General features: G+C 51.0%; 1 protein-coding gene across 1 annotated transcript in view; it reads right to left on the bottom strand.

Annotated features, from left to right (window-relative positions):
- Positions 1-972: 972 nt before the first annotated feature.
- Positions 973-14,671, bottom strand: part of LOC136371392 (CUB and sushi domain-containing protein 2-like) — a 45,646-nt gene continuing 31,947 nt past the window's right edge. The window contains exons 20-30 of the mRNA XM_066335484.1: positions 14,318-14,491; positions 13,065-13,238; positions 12,161-12,234; positions 10,957-11,068; positions 10,328-10,507; positions 9,071-9,136; positions 7,639-7,800; positions 4,455-4,567; positions 3,703-3,790; positions 2,789-2,927; positions 973-1,132 (exon numbers count right to left, since the gene is read on the bottom strand). Coding sequence (XP_066191581.1) covers positions 973-1,132; positions 2,789-2,927; positions 3,703-3,790; positions 4,455-4,567; positions 7,639-7,800; positions 9,071-9,136; positions 10,328-10,507; positions 10,957-11,068; positions 12,161-12,234; positions 13,065-13,238; positions 14,318-14,491 — 1,442 coding nt within the window. The remainder of the gene's footprint in view (positions 1,133-2,788; positions 2,928-3,702; positions 3,791-4,454; positions 4,568-7,638; positions 7,801-9,070; positions 9,137-10,327; positions 10,508-10,956; positions 11,069-12,160; positions 12,235-13,064; positions 13,239-14,317; positions 14,492-14,671) is intronic.

Below are 14,671 nucleotides of genomic sequence, written 5' to 3' on the forward strand. Positions count from 1 at the left end.
CATCCCCATGGTGACCTCAGGGCCGTGTCCCTGCCCCACTGACCGGTGCTATAGGGCCATGCTATGGGGCCGTGTCCCTGCCCCACTGACCGGTGCTATAGGGCCATGCTATGGGGCCGTGTCCCTGCCCCACTGACCGGTGCTATAGGGCCGTGTCCCCGCCCCACTGACCGGTGCTATGGGGCCATGTCCCTGCCCCACTGACCGTGTCCCTGCCCCACTGACCGGTGCTATGGGGCCGTGTCCCCGCCCCACTGACCGGTGCTATGGGGCCATGTCCCTGCCCCACTGACCATGTCCCCGCCCCACTGACCGGTGCTATACGGCCGTGCTATAGGGCCGTGTCCCCGCCCCACTGACCGGTGCCATAGGGCCGTGTCCCCGCCCCACTGACCAGTGCTATGGGGCCGTGTCCCCGCCCCACTGACCGGTGCTATAGGGCCGTGTCCCTGCCCCACTGACCGGTGCTATATGGCCATGCTATAGGGCCGTGTCCCCGCCCCACTGACTGGTGCTATAGGGCCGTGCTATAGGGCCGTGTCCCCGCCCCACTGATCGGTGCCATAGGGCCGTGTCCCCGCCCCACTAACCAGTGCTATGGGGCCGTGTCCCTGCCCCACTGACCGGTGCTATAGGGCCGTGCTATGGGGCCGTGTCCCTGCCCCACTGACCGGTGCTATAGGGCCATGCTATGGGGCCGTGTCCCTGCCCCACTGACCATGTCCCCGCCCCACTGACCGGTGCTATGGGGCCGTGTCCCCGCCCCACTGACCAGTGCTATGGGGCCGTGTCCCTGCCCCACTGACCGGTGCTATAGGGCCGTGCTATGGGGCTGTGTCCCTGCCCCACTGACCGGCGCTATACGGCCGTGCTATGGGGCCGTGTCCCTGCCCCACTGACCATGTCCCCGCCCCACTGACCGGCGCTATACGGCCGTGCTATGGGGCCGTGTCCCCGCCCCACTGACCGGCGCTATACGGCCGTGCAGACGGTGCTGACGGTGAACTCGGCCTCCCCTGCCATGATGTCCGAGGGCTGCAGGTTGCGGTCGTACATGGGGTTCTCAAAGGTGCCCCTCACGTTGGTGTTCTCGTGGCCGGCGTAGCCGTTGAAAGGGACTTTGGGTCTCCTCCTGTGCGACAGAAAAAACCCTCACGAGGGTGATGGTGCTTTGAGGCTGAGCTTCTGTATTTTCAGAAATGTGCTGCCCCGGTGCTGAGCCTCAGGTTCAGCTCTCTGCACACAGCAGGGATGTGGCCTGGTATTTTCTGAGCCTGTCACCCTCGATCTTTTTCACTGTTTGTGTTTTGTTCTCACGCAGCTTCAAGTAAACTATGTGTATTTTTGGGATTTATCTATTTAGTTGACACATTTCTCCTCTGGGAGGAGAAAGATGATTGATGGTGATGCTCACCAATGAGGCTGCCTGTGGAGCCAATCTTTGGTCCTCTTGTCAAAGGTATAAATGGAGTCAGAGAAATAAAGCAGAGAGCTTTTCCTGCTGACCTTCCTGCTGCCTGCTTCGTTCTTTTGTGTCCTAACAGTGACACGAGCCTGAGCTCCTCCCAAAGGGAACTTTTCAGCAGTCTTCTTTATCTCAAAACAACCCTGTGTAAACAATATTCTTTTCCCATGACGACACGTGCTGTTTGCTATTTCTGTGACTCAGCCAATGGCAGAGGTGTCAGCCCTATGGGCCAATAACGTGACTTTTTTAGCCCAGCGTGTTATAAAAGGGCTGAATGAATTGTAAATAAACCTTCTGATTTCTGCTGCCTCCTGACTGGAGTCAAACATCTTTATTTTGTGTCCTATTGCAACACAGGGAGATAAAACAAATCCTTTTTGTGCTGAGAGCCAAGGACAACTTTCTGCCCAGCAGCACAATCAAGGGTGGGCTGGAGGGAGGGACAAGAAGGATGGGACTGCATCACCTGGAGCTGGGATGGGACAATTCAACCCCAATGGGAAAATGGACCAACACTTATCAAAGTGTGAGACCTCCTGACCGGTCAGCCATTTTTTGTGACCATTTTGTGTCCACCTTGGGTGCAGCCCTGGCCAGGCTCTTGTCCTGCCCAAGGTGGATCCTAAAGGCCTTTCAATAAATCTCTACTTTATTCTCAGCTCTGTGCAGTCTCTGCTCCAGCTCAGCCTTCCCAAGGCATCAGTGAGGGAAGCCACTGGCAGGGGAAACCTGTAGAGATGGGGCAGGAAAATCCCCAGCCAGGGATCTGCAGTGAACCCAAATTTGGGAGGAATTTGGTTTTTATCCTCCTAAAGGTGGCCACAAATCCCATTAAAGGCCAGCAAAACCTTCTTTGCTCTCCTCTCCCAAACCCTCGTCCTGCCATACTTTGTTTTCCCACTTCCTGAATTAAACCAGCTCTAAAGGCAAGATTTTAAGCCCTGCTCACCGATATTTCTCTCAAATCCCTGAATTTCTTTCACGTTTGGAATTATTCCCCCAATCTCCCAGACCCTCCTTGTTGCTGTCCCACCTCCTGAATTAAACCAGCTCTAAAGGGGGAATTTTAAACCAAACTCACTGATACTTCTCTCAAATCCTTGGAAATTTCTTTCACCTCTTGGAATTCTTGCCCCAAGCCCACCTGTGTTTGTAGAGATAAAGCACAAACCCCGCAATAACTGCCCAAACCCACTTTACTTTCATCCCACCTCCAGAATTAAACCAGCTCTAAAGGTGAGATTTTTAGCCCAGCTCACCTACATTCCTCTGAAATCCCCGAATTTTTTCCAGGTTTAGGAATTCTTGCCCCAAACCCACCTGTGTTTGTAGAGATAAAGCACAAACCCTGCAATAATCAGGGCGATGAAAGGCACAAGGATGGCTGCTGCCACGGAGCTGCTGTTGGATGCAAAGTGGTGGCCTATGGATTCGGGATCGTTTTCCATCATGCTGATGTCTGAAAGCAGAAAGGAAACACATTTCCCACTTTTCCAAGCCCCTCCTGGTGGGAAAAGGACTTGGCTCGAGGTGCAGGTGGCACCAGCAGCAAAATGAGTGAATTTGAGCTGGAAAAGGGAATTTAAAAATGGATGTGAAGGATGAAAATCCAGCCTGGCTTAGGCCTCATCATTTATTTAGAGCTGCAATTAAAAGAGAGGTGGAAATAGATTTATTTTGCCAAAAAGGTCCGACTTGGATGCATAAAGCTGGGCTTTAAGGAGACTGAAATGCTGCATTAATGAGTATCCACAAAGGTGATGAGATTCCAGCAATCCTGAGGGATTAAAGAGCTCAAACCACGCTTTAAGAGGTATTTAGGAGCTTAAACTTCGGGTGGTTTAAGCTCCCAAGAGCCTCTGTGATTTCTGATGGAGACACTTTCTGTGGTGGGAATGGGATTTGGGCTTGGCAGGGATCTGGGGATTTGAAAAAAACAAAAAAAAACAAAAAAACCCACATCCAGGTGTTTTTTGTGCTTCCAAACCCTCCCTGCCTTTGGACAGCAGCCTGGTTATCCCTCATTTTATAAATCCATCATTTAGATTATAAATTGTATCGTTGTGCTGTTTGTTCTGTGCTCTCTGTCTCCCACAAACCTCACACCGAGGTCAGCAGAGCTCAGAGAGCGCGGAAAATTCCGGGATTGGGGGAACATTTCCCTGGAAACCCCCACCAGGCCAAGATGGAGCTTTTGGAATCGAGGGGAAAACTGCAAATCCAAGGAATTTTACCCAGTCTCTGGAGGCCAAACTGCCCGAAGCCTTTGCCACGTACAAAGCCCTGGTAGACGAAGGTGCCGCTCGAGGACTCTGATGAGACCTGCAGAGAGTGGAAATCAATGGATTTATCCAACATTCCCCTGGATAAATCCCTGGATTTAACACCCAGCTCATCCCAACCCCTTTCAGGAGCATTAATTTGATGCATTCCCCAGAAAATCTTGGTGTTTTTAAAGGAGTTTCATTGCCCAACAGATGAAAATTTTCCTGTCTCGAAGGATGGGAAGCCAAAAAAATCTTGTTTGTGATAAACCGGAGAGGACGTTGCTGATTCCAGAGGGAGAGGGAAAAATTTGCCATGGATCAGTGTCAGATCCACATTTTTTCCAAGCTCCAGTGGCTCCCTAAAGGGCTTGGGAAAACTCCCAGACACAGGCAGAGGGTGAGGAGTTGGCTCCATTAGGGGGAAATCAGCTTTTCCAACCCAGACGTTGAGTGGACCTAAAATATCCACATGGAATGAATCCCGTTGGTTTCTCCTCCCGCATGACCTGGGAGATGATGGATTCCAAACCCCAGGGCAATAAAACCAACCCCCAGCTGCAGGAGGAGCTGTCACCTGCTGGGAAAGTGCCACATGTCCCCTCCCAGCTGGTGGATGGAGCAGCCTCATCCTGCTCCCAGCTCTGGGAATTATCCCTCAGCTCCAGGGAAGGGAAATCCAGGCTGGGACATCCACAGAAGGGTGGATTTTGTGCACTCACGTGTCCATCCAGAGCCCATTTGTCGTTCCTGAACTTGTTGGCAAAGATCTCCAGCGGCCCCATGATCTGGTACACCTGGAGCAGCAGGTGAACATCTTCCTTCTTGTAAATCCCTGGAAAAGGAGGGATTTTGTCAGCTCTGGATCTCTCTGGCTTGAAACAATTTGGGTGGGAGGGCAGAGAAACCACGGCAGGGTTTGAGTGGAGCCAGCCCTGGCACTGGGAAACACAGCCCAGGATACTGGAGATATTTTCCACATGGGAAAGGATTCAGTATTTAATTAAGTCAAGTTTGCTGCTGGATCAGGAAGAGCTCCAGGAGGGCAGGGACACGGAGCACTCACGGGATCATGAGCTGGAAGGGATCATCCAAGTCCAACTCACATAATTTCATGTTTTTTTTCCCAAAAGCTCCACATCCTACCTCGGACACCTCCAGGGATGGGCATTCCAAACCCCCCTGGGCACTTCCAAGGCCTGAGCACCCTTTCCATGCAGGAATTTTCCCTGATATCCAACCTGGCACAGATTGAGGTTGTTTCCTCTCATCCTGGGAGCACAGCCCACCCCATCCTGGCTGTCCCCTCCTGGCAGGGACTTGTGCAGAGGCAGAAATTCCTCCTTTTCTCCAGGCTGAGCCCCATCAGCTCCATCAGGAATTCTCCAGCCCCTTCCCAGCTCCGTTCCCTGCCCTGGAATTCTCCAGCCCCTCCATGGCCCAAATGGAGGAGCCCAGAACTGCCACAGCCCTGGAGGTGTCCCAGCCCCACCACAGTCCCCTCCCTGCCCCTGCTGCTCCATCCCTGACCCAGGCCAGGTGCCACACCTGCCTCACCTCCAGCTGCTGGCCCTCAGCACCCCCAGGTGCCTCTCTGCCTCCCAGCCACTGTCCCCAGGCTGTCCTGCCTTTCCCTCTGCTGCAATCCCCAATGTCCAGGGTGACTCCAGGAGAGCCACAGGCTCCATTTCAATGGACCAGGACACGCTCCTCACCCAAAACTCTCTGGGGCAGGTAAAAAGTGGGGGAAATAAACAATTTTTATTCCTGTGGAAATGCTTCTAGACCCAAAAAACTCCCCAGAAGATCTCCAGGTGACTCTTTAAGGAAAAACTGGAGGTGGCACTTGAGTGTTGAGTCACAGGTTGGACTTGATGTCCTCAAACCCCTTTTCCAACCCAATCCTGGGATTCTGCTGTGGAGAATCCACCAACAGTGGAGACCCTCCCACCAAATTAACCATTTTTGTCCCGTGCAGGAGCTTCTAGACCCAAAAAACTCTCCAGGTGGCTCTTTAACAATAAATTGGAGGTGGCACTTGAGTCACAGGTTGGACTTGATGCCCTCAAAGCCCTTTTCCAACCCAATCCTGGGATTCTGCTGTGGAGAATCCACCAACAGTGGAGACCCTCCCACCCACCATTTCTGCAGGTACCTCTAGACCCAAAAGCTCCCCAGAAGATCCCCAGGTGACTCTTTAACAATAAATTGGAGGTGGCACTTGAGTGTTGAGTCACAGGTTGGACTTGATGTCCTCAAAGGCCTTTTCCAACCCAATCCTGGGATTCTACTCTGGAGATTCCACCAACATGGACACCCTCCCACCAACCATTTCTGCAGGTGCTTCTAGACCCAAACCAACCTCCCCAGAAGATCCCCAGGTGACTCTTCAAGGAAAAACTGGAGGTGGCACTTGAGTCAAAGGTTGGACTTGATGCCCTCAAACCCCTTTTCCAACCCAATCCTGGGATTCTGCTGTGGAGAATCCACCAACAGTGGAGAGACTCCCACCAAGTGAACCATTTTTGTCCCGTGCAGGAGCTTCTAGACCCAAAAAACTCTGCAGAAAACTCTTCAAGGAAAAACTGGATGTGGCACTTGAGTCACAGGTTGGACTTGATGTCCTCAAACCCCTTTTCCAACCCAATCCTGGGATTCTGCTCTGGAGAATCCACCAACAGTGGAGACCCTCCCACCAACCATTTCTGCAGGTGCTCCTAGACCCAAAAGCTCCCCAGAAGATCCCCAGGTGACACTTTAACAATAAATTGGAGGTGGCACTTGAGTCACAGGCTGGACTTGATGCCCTCAAACCACTTTTCCAACCTGATTTTGGGATTCTGCTCTGGAGAATCCACCAACAGTGGAGACCCTCCCACCAAATTAACCATTTTTGTCCCGTGCAGGAGCTTCTAGACCCAAAAAACTCTCCAGGTGGGTCTTTAACAATAAATTGGAGGTGGCACTTGAGTCACAGGTTGGACTTGATGCCCTCAAACCCCTTTTCCAACCTGATTCTGGGATTCTGCTGTGGAGATTCCACCAACATGGAGACCCTCCCACCCACCATTTCTGCAGGTGCTTCTAGACCCAAAAGCTCCCCAGAAGATCCCCAGGTGACTCTTTAAGGAAAAACTGGATGTGGCACTTGAGTCACAGGTTGGACTTGACGCCCTCAAACCCCTTTTCCAACCTGATTTTGGGATCCAACCCAATCCTGGGATTCTGCTGTGGAGAATCCACCAACATGGAGACCCTCCCACCCACCATTTCTGCAGGTACCTCTAGACCCAAAAGCTCCCCAGAAGATCCCCAGGTGACTCTTTAAGGAAAAACTGGAGGTGGCACTTGAGTCACAGGCTGGACTTGATGTCCTCAAACCCCTTTTCCAACCCAATCCTGGGATTCTGCTCTGGAGAATCCACCAACAGTGGAGACCCTCCCACCAACCATTTCTGCAGGTGCTCCTAGACCCAAAAGCTCCCCAGAAGATCCCCAGGTGACTCTTTAACAATAAATTGGAGGTGGCACTTGAGTGTTGAGTCACAGGCTGGACTTGATGCCCTCAAAGCCCTTTTCCAACCTAATTCTGGGATTCTGCTCTGGAGAATCCACCAACAGTGGAGACCCTCCCACCAAATTAACCATTTTTGTCCCGTGCAGGAGCTTCTAGACCCAAAAAACTCTCCAGGTGGGTCTTTAACAATAAATTGGAGGTGGCACTTGAGTCACAGGCTGGACTTGATGCCCTCAAACCCCTTTTCCAACCTGATTCTGGGATTCTGCTGTGGAGAATCCACCAACAGTGGAGACCCTCCCACCAACCATTTCTGCAGGTGCTCCTAGACCCAAAAGCTCCCCAGAAGACCCCCAGTGTCCCAGCACAGGGGACAGTGCTGCCCTCACCGGACACCTGCAGCTCCACCCCGCTGTGGTCGATCAGGGTGGCGTTGACCTTGCTGGTGGCAGGGTCGAAGCTGGTGACAGAGAGCATGGCCGGCTGCTTCTTGCCCAGGTACTCGTAGGAGCCTTTCCACAGGGAATTCCTGGCGAACACATCCGCGGGCACTGCAATTACACCAGGGGAAATTGTGAAAAAAAACCCAAAACAAAACCAGGAGTATTTCTGTTTTTCAGGGGAAAATAAAACCCAAAAACCCAGAGCAGGATTTCTGTCTTTGAGTTCTCCCAACAATAATGAAGTTGTTTGAAGTGTTTAATATTTTGGAAATATTTTGTGTTTTAAATACATTTTAAATTCTTCGAGTTTGCCGACAGTAATTAAATTGTTTTAAGTATTAATTTTTTTGTATTTTAAATACATTTAAAATTCTAAATTCTTTGAATTCAATGACAATTAATTTGTTTGAAGTATTTAATATTTTGGAAATATTTTGTGGTTTAAATGCATTTTAAATTTTAAATTCTTCAAGTTCGCCGACAATAATTAAATTGCTTAAAGTATTCAATATTTTGTATTTCAAATACGTTTTAAATTTTAAATTCTTTGAAATTGCTAACCATAATTAAATTGTTTTAAGTATTTAATAGTTTGGAGATATTTTGTATCTTAAATACATTTTAAATTTTAAATTCTTTGAAATTGCCGACAATAATTAAATTACTTTATGTATTTAATATTTTGGAAATATTTTATATTTTAAACACATTTTAAATTTTAAATTCTTTGAATTCACTGACAATAATTGCTTTAAGCATTTGATATTTCAAAAATATTTTGCCTTTTAAATACATTTTAGATTTTAAATTTTAAAGTCTTTGAATTCATTGACAATAATTAAACTGCTTTAAGTATTTAATACCCTGGAAATATTCTGTATTTTAAACAGCTGAAATCCAACTTGCTCTGTGCCATCACCACGGGGGACAAAAGCCAAAACCAGCGACTTTGATTTGGCTGCGGTGACCAAAAACACGAGGAAAGCTTCCAGAAAGAACCAAACCCCAAAAAAATTTATTAGGAAAAGTCAACTTAAAATAAAAAAATTAAATATGAATTTCTTATTATATAAAATAAAATTATTATATTAAATAAAATATTAAAAATAAAGAATTAAAAAAAAACCCTTAAAATAAAAAAAAAGTCAAATGTAGGAAATCCTGGAAGGGCCGGGATGCCCAGGGGAGGTCAGGGATGTGAGGATACTGCAATGATCCTGATGGCTCTCCTGGGAATAACACTGGGAATGATGTGGCAGCTTCCAGAGGCCCAATGGATTCAGGAGGGTGAACTAAATGAGGTGCAGGGATGCAAGAACCTAAACGAGCAGGGATCTAAAAAACGTGTCTGTGGGATGAGGACCCCAAAAGCCCTCACCTGAGACCTTGGCGAGGGGCGGGTCCCGCGCCGTGCCCACGGGCCGCCCGCTGGGACGGACGTCAGCTGTGAGTGACAAAAAAGGCACAGCTGGTGAGTGTTCTGGCCTCTGCAGATGTGCATCCCAAAATTCCTGAGGCTGGAAAAGCCCTCCAAGGTCACGGAGTCCAAAGCTGTGCCCGAGCTCAAGCTTGTCGCCCAGCCCAGAGTGTGCTGAGTGCTGTGTCCAGCCCTTCCTTGGGAGCTCCAAACCTCCCTGGGCAGCTCCTGCCGAGGCCTGAGCACCCTTTCCATGCAGGAATTTTCCCTAAAATCCAACCCCAAACTCCCCTGGCCCAGCCTGAGGCTGTTCCCTCTCCTCCTGTCCCCTGGGAGCACAGCCCACCCCATCCTGGCTGTCCCCTCCTGCCAGGGACTTGTGCAGAGGCAGAAATTCCTCCTTTTCTCCAGGCTGAGCCCCCTCAGCTCCATCAGGAATTCTCCAGCCCCTTCCCAGCTCCGTTCCCTGCCCTGGACACTCTCCAGCCCCTCCATGGCCCAAATGGAGGAGCCCAGAACTGTCACAGCCCTGGAGGTGTCCCAGCCCCACCACAGTCCCCTCCCTGCCCCTGCTGCTCCATCCCTGACCCAGGCCAGGTGCCACACCTGCCTCACCTCCAGCTGCTGGCCCTCAGCACCCCCAGGTCCCTCTCTGCCTCCCAGCCACTGTCCCCAGGCTGTCCTGCCTTTCCCTCTGCTGCAATCCCCAATGTCCAGGGTGACTCCAGGAGAGCCACAGGCTCCACTTCAATGGATCAGGACATGTCCCTCACCCAAAACTCTCTGGGGCAGGTAAAATGTGGGGGAAATAAACAATTTTTCTCCTGTGCAGGTGATCCTAGAACCCAATCCCCTCTTAGAAGATCCCCAGGTGACTCTTTAAGGAAAAACTGGAGGTGGCACTTGAGTCACAGGTTGGACTTGATGCCCTCAAAGGCCTTTTCCAACCCATTCCTTGGATTCTGCTGTGGAGAATCCACCAAGAGTGGAGACCCTCCCAGCAAGTGAAAACCAGGCTGGGCCATCCCACAGCTTCCAAAGGAAAAAAGTCACGGCTGAAAACACCTCCCTCCTTCCTCGGAGCTCTGACCCCACAGCTGAACCTTGGGTTTATCTGCAGCTTGAAAACCTCCTTTGAAGCACCTCAAGTCGCGGGATCTCCACACAGAGACCCTGGGGAGGGGTCTCAGAGCCCAGCTGGTGCCCCCAGCCCCTCACCCAGGCAGATGGGGGGCTTCCCTGTCCAGCTGCCGTCGGCTTTGCAGGTGCGGTGCTCGGAGCCCCCGGTGAGGTAGAAGCCGCTCTGGCAGGAGTAGATCAAGGTGTAGCCCAGGGAGGGCAGGTCCAGGGCACCCACGTTGGCGTGGGATGGGGTCTCGGGCTGCTTGCAGTGGTGGGCTGGAGGGGACAGGGAAAACAGGTGAGAGAAACCAGCCAGGTGGGCACGGGGAGGGTGAAAAGTGACACTGTGATGTCAACAGAGGACAGAAAGCTCCTGGAAGAGTTTCAGCTCACAGGGCTAAGACTGGGTGTTTCCCAGTTGGAGGAACTAATGAGGAGCTTCCCGTGCTGGGTTTCCCTTCCTGGCTAAAGCTGAACCCTGCTCCAGCTTGAGGAGCTGAAAATCAGGATTGGCCACCCCCGTTTTTAAAGAAAAACGGCAAAACTAAAGGATGCTGAAGCACCTCTGAGCTCCAAGCACAGAACTGAGCGCCAGGTGCGGGTCCAGACTAAAAACCGCCTTTGCAATCCCCAATTCTCCCTAAAATCCAGTGCATTTCCTGCAAGAATTCCTTTCCAGAGCCTGGCTGAGGGCCCCAGCTCCCCGAGGCATTCCCAGGACTCACGGACGCAGTCGGGCTGGACACCACTCCAGGTCAGGTTGGGCAGGCAGGTCCTGGTGGTGGAGCCCTGCAGGAGATATCCCTTCTGGCACCTGAAGAACAGGATGCTTCCCACCTGTGCCAACGGGAGACAAACACTCAGCTTCCCAGGGATTCCCAGGTCTTCATTCCGTGTGCTTCCAAAGGGGCCATTCCCTTGTCACCCCCTCACAGGAGCAGCTCCACTCCCAGCTGAGCAAAAGTCCCACTCATGGTGCCTCCAATTCAATTAAACCTAAAATTCATTAATTAAACCCCAAGATTAAGGTAACTAATTAGCAGGAAAACAGAAGGATCCACTCTGGCATCCACTATCCCAGCAGGGAATGGAGCCCCCCAGGGGGTCACTGTGGGATTTTTTTGTCCCCATTCCAATGGTTTCCTGCTGGATGAGAGTCAGGGTCAGCAAAAGCACCTGCAGGATTTGGCCTGAAAATTAATTAGGAATTAATGTGAACAGCAGCAACTATTAATTAGCACTGTCATTAATTTCAGATACAATGCTCTGCTAATTAATGCCATGCAAACACACTCGGAGGGCTACAGAGCACGTTGGGGTGTCCTGCTCCCAGGAGGTGACAGGAATCCATGGATGGACACAAGAATCCATGGGATGAGACAGTAATCCATGGGAGGACACGTGAATCCATGGGATAACACATGAATCCACAAGAGGAGACATTAACTCATGGGAAGAGACAACAATCCATGGAAAGACACAAGAATCCGTGGAAGAAGGACACACGAATCCATGAGACGAGACATTAATGCATGAGGGGAGACATGAATCCAAGGGAGAACACGTGAATCCATGGGAGGAGACATTAACCCATGGGAAAACACAAGAATCCATGGGAGGACACATGAATCCCACGGGAGGAACACAGAAATCCGTGGGATAATACGTGAATCCATGGGAGAACGTGAATCCATGGGATAATATGTAAATTCATGGGAGAACATGTGAATCCATAGGAGAACACATGAATCTATGGGAATACACAAGAATTCACAGGAGGACACATGAATCCCATGGGATAACACAGGAATCCATGGAAGAACACAGGAATCCATGGGAAGACACAAAAATCCATGGGAGGTCACTTGAATCCAGGCCAAGGACGGAGCAGGGCTGGCTTTGTGGTCCACCCCTCTCCCATGGCCATACCTGGTATCCCTGGGAATTGTTCTGCATCCCAAAAAGAGGCACTCCAGGATCTGCACACGTGGTGAGGCTGGGATCTGTTAAAAACAGGGACAGGGATTTATGGGAGAGCTCCGAGCCCTCCAGGCACACGGATCCTGCTGCACCTCCTGAACTCCAGCAGGATTTGGCTCTGAAGGAACACACAGCAACAAGGCAAACCACATAGAACTTCCTGTTCCTTAAATCCCTGCCTGCTGCAGGAAGGAAGCGACCAGAGGCACTTTATCCCTCAGGGGAAAAACTGGGAACACATGCCTTGGATCAGCACAGGACCAGCTGCTGGGAGCCATCCCAAGCATCCCGCCCTCTGCTCCCAAGGGCCATCCCGATCTCCTGGGACCACGGGGTTGGGATGGTGTCCCGGGGTGGAGTTTGGGATGTATTCTATCACCATCTTCATCTCATGGCCCACCAATGCCCTGCCATGACTCACAGATCACTCCCTCCGGGGTTATCTCTCTTTAATGGGCCATCAAGGAGCTCATTAATGACTCATCAGCCCACTGGGAGATGCTCTGCCCACAGAGAAGAGCCAAGGTTGCCACCTGGATAAAAACTGGGATTTGGGACAGTAGAAGCAGCCCTCACCCACTGGATTCCCAGAGGAACCAGACCTTTCTATGGGATCACTGCTTCAGGAAGACCACCTCACCTGGACTGCTTCCATCACCCTGCTCAGGTTGTGTTCTGACTCTGTCAATGGTTTTTCTTTTTGTATTGTTGCACTTATTTTATTTTTTTCCTTTTCTTCTCACTAAATTGCATTTCTGACTTAGAGCCTCTCACTTGGTTCGTTTTCAAGCCACAACATGGGAAGTAAAGTGAGCCCCCAAACCCTCCAGCAGCCCCCCGAGGGGCCCCTCACCGATGCAGCTGGGCTGGGTCCCACTCCAGGTGCCGTCGGACTGGCAGAACCTCCGCGCCGAGCCCACCAGCACCAGCGGGGCCAGGCAGGAGAAGGACACGGACGAGCGGTAGGTGAAGCCTCTGTCCTCCCTCCTGCCCTGGGCTGGCGTCCCTGGGTCCCCACAGAACACGGCTGCAACAGCAAAGGGACAAGGACATGGCCACAGAGCCCCCCAGGAATGTCACATCCCATCCAGGTTGATCAAACTCCACGATTAATTTGGGAATCCAGAGCGCTGCTGGCTGCATTCCTTGTGATTCTCTCCTTTTGTCAATGGCTGTTAATTAACTTCCAGCTTCTCCCCCGGATTTGCCTTTTTTTCCCTCCCCCCTTCTTTATCCTCCCCTAATTGCACCGTGTCACTTTGTTCCTTGGCTCTGTGTCACACGGAAAGCCCATTAATTATCCCAGTTCCGGGGAAAGGTGTGAGGAACGGTGAGGGCTTTGTGGGATTTAATAGGAAAATGGATATTGTGCAGCTGGAAAAGCAACTCAGAGCTGCCTTTAGCATCAGGAGACGTTTAATTCCCTTTTTTTTTCCCTGTTTGTATTGTACTATATTTTATTTTGTTTGCTGTTGTATCAAACCCACCCAGCCCTCACAAAACATTCCCAACTTCTGCTGCAACACGGTGTCCTCTGCCAAAGGAATTTTTGGCACTTCCAGGAGTCCTGATGGCAGAAGATTTGGCCACTGAGGGCAAACACCCTCAGGTGTTTGAGGATGTTTTGTAGGCAGGAACATGGAAAATGACTGGATTCATCCCAAATGTGGCGTCACCCCTCTGTCACAACGGGTGGAGTGACCACGTGAGTCCCTGGAGTGATCACCAGTTCTCCATGGAGTGACCAAGTGTGTCCCTGGAGTGACCATCTGTGTCCATGGAGTGACCACCTGTGTCCCTCCCTCCTCCTTCCAGGCGCCAAACCAACGCTCCCAAAAAAACCCCAAGCCACGTGAGAGGTGTGAGAACACCCAGCCTTTATCTCCAGGCTCCTGAAACATCCCCAGCCCACCCAAAATTCCCACTCCAGCTGCTGGAAAACCTCATTTAGGAACGGGGGCAAGAAGCACCTCACTCCTCAACCCTGAGCTGCCAAACCAGCGACACGGAGCCCGGAAAAAACCCTTGGGAAAAGCCCCCAAAAATCCGGATTTTCAGCAGAAGCCTGCTGATCGCTGGTGGGAAAACGGGAAGCTGGAGACTCACGGAAGCACTGGGGGATGTCCCCGCTCCAGGAGCCGTTGCCCTCGCAGGTGAGCACGGCGGGCAGCGACAGCTGGTAGCCCTCCAGGCAGGCGTAGGTGACACTGGAGCCCCAGCTGAAATCCGAGCCCACCACCTTCCCGTTGGGAATGGCCTGGGGAGCTCGGCAGGTGATGGCTGGAGGGAAAGGAGGAAAGAGGAGGAAAAGAGGAGGAACAAAGGAGAAGGGGTAAAAGAAAAAAAAAGGAGAAGGAAAAAAAGATAAGAAAAAGGAGAAAGAAAAGGAGAAGGAAAAAAAAGAAAAGGAGAAGGAAAAAAAAGAAAAGGGAAAAAAAGGAGAAGGAAAAAAAAGAGAAG

This window comes from Sylvia atricapilla, chromosome 24, assembly GCF_009819655.1.
Source record: "Sylvia atricapilla isolate bSylAtr1 chromosome 24, bSylAtr1.pri, whole genome shotgun sequence".
Lineage (NCBI taxonomy): Eukaryota > Metazoa > Chordata > Aves > Passeriformes > Sylviidae > Sylvia > Sylvia atricapilla.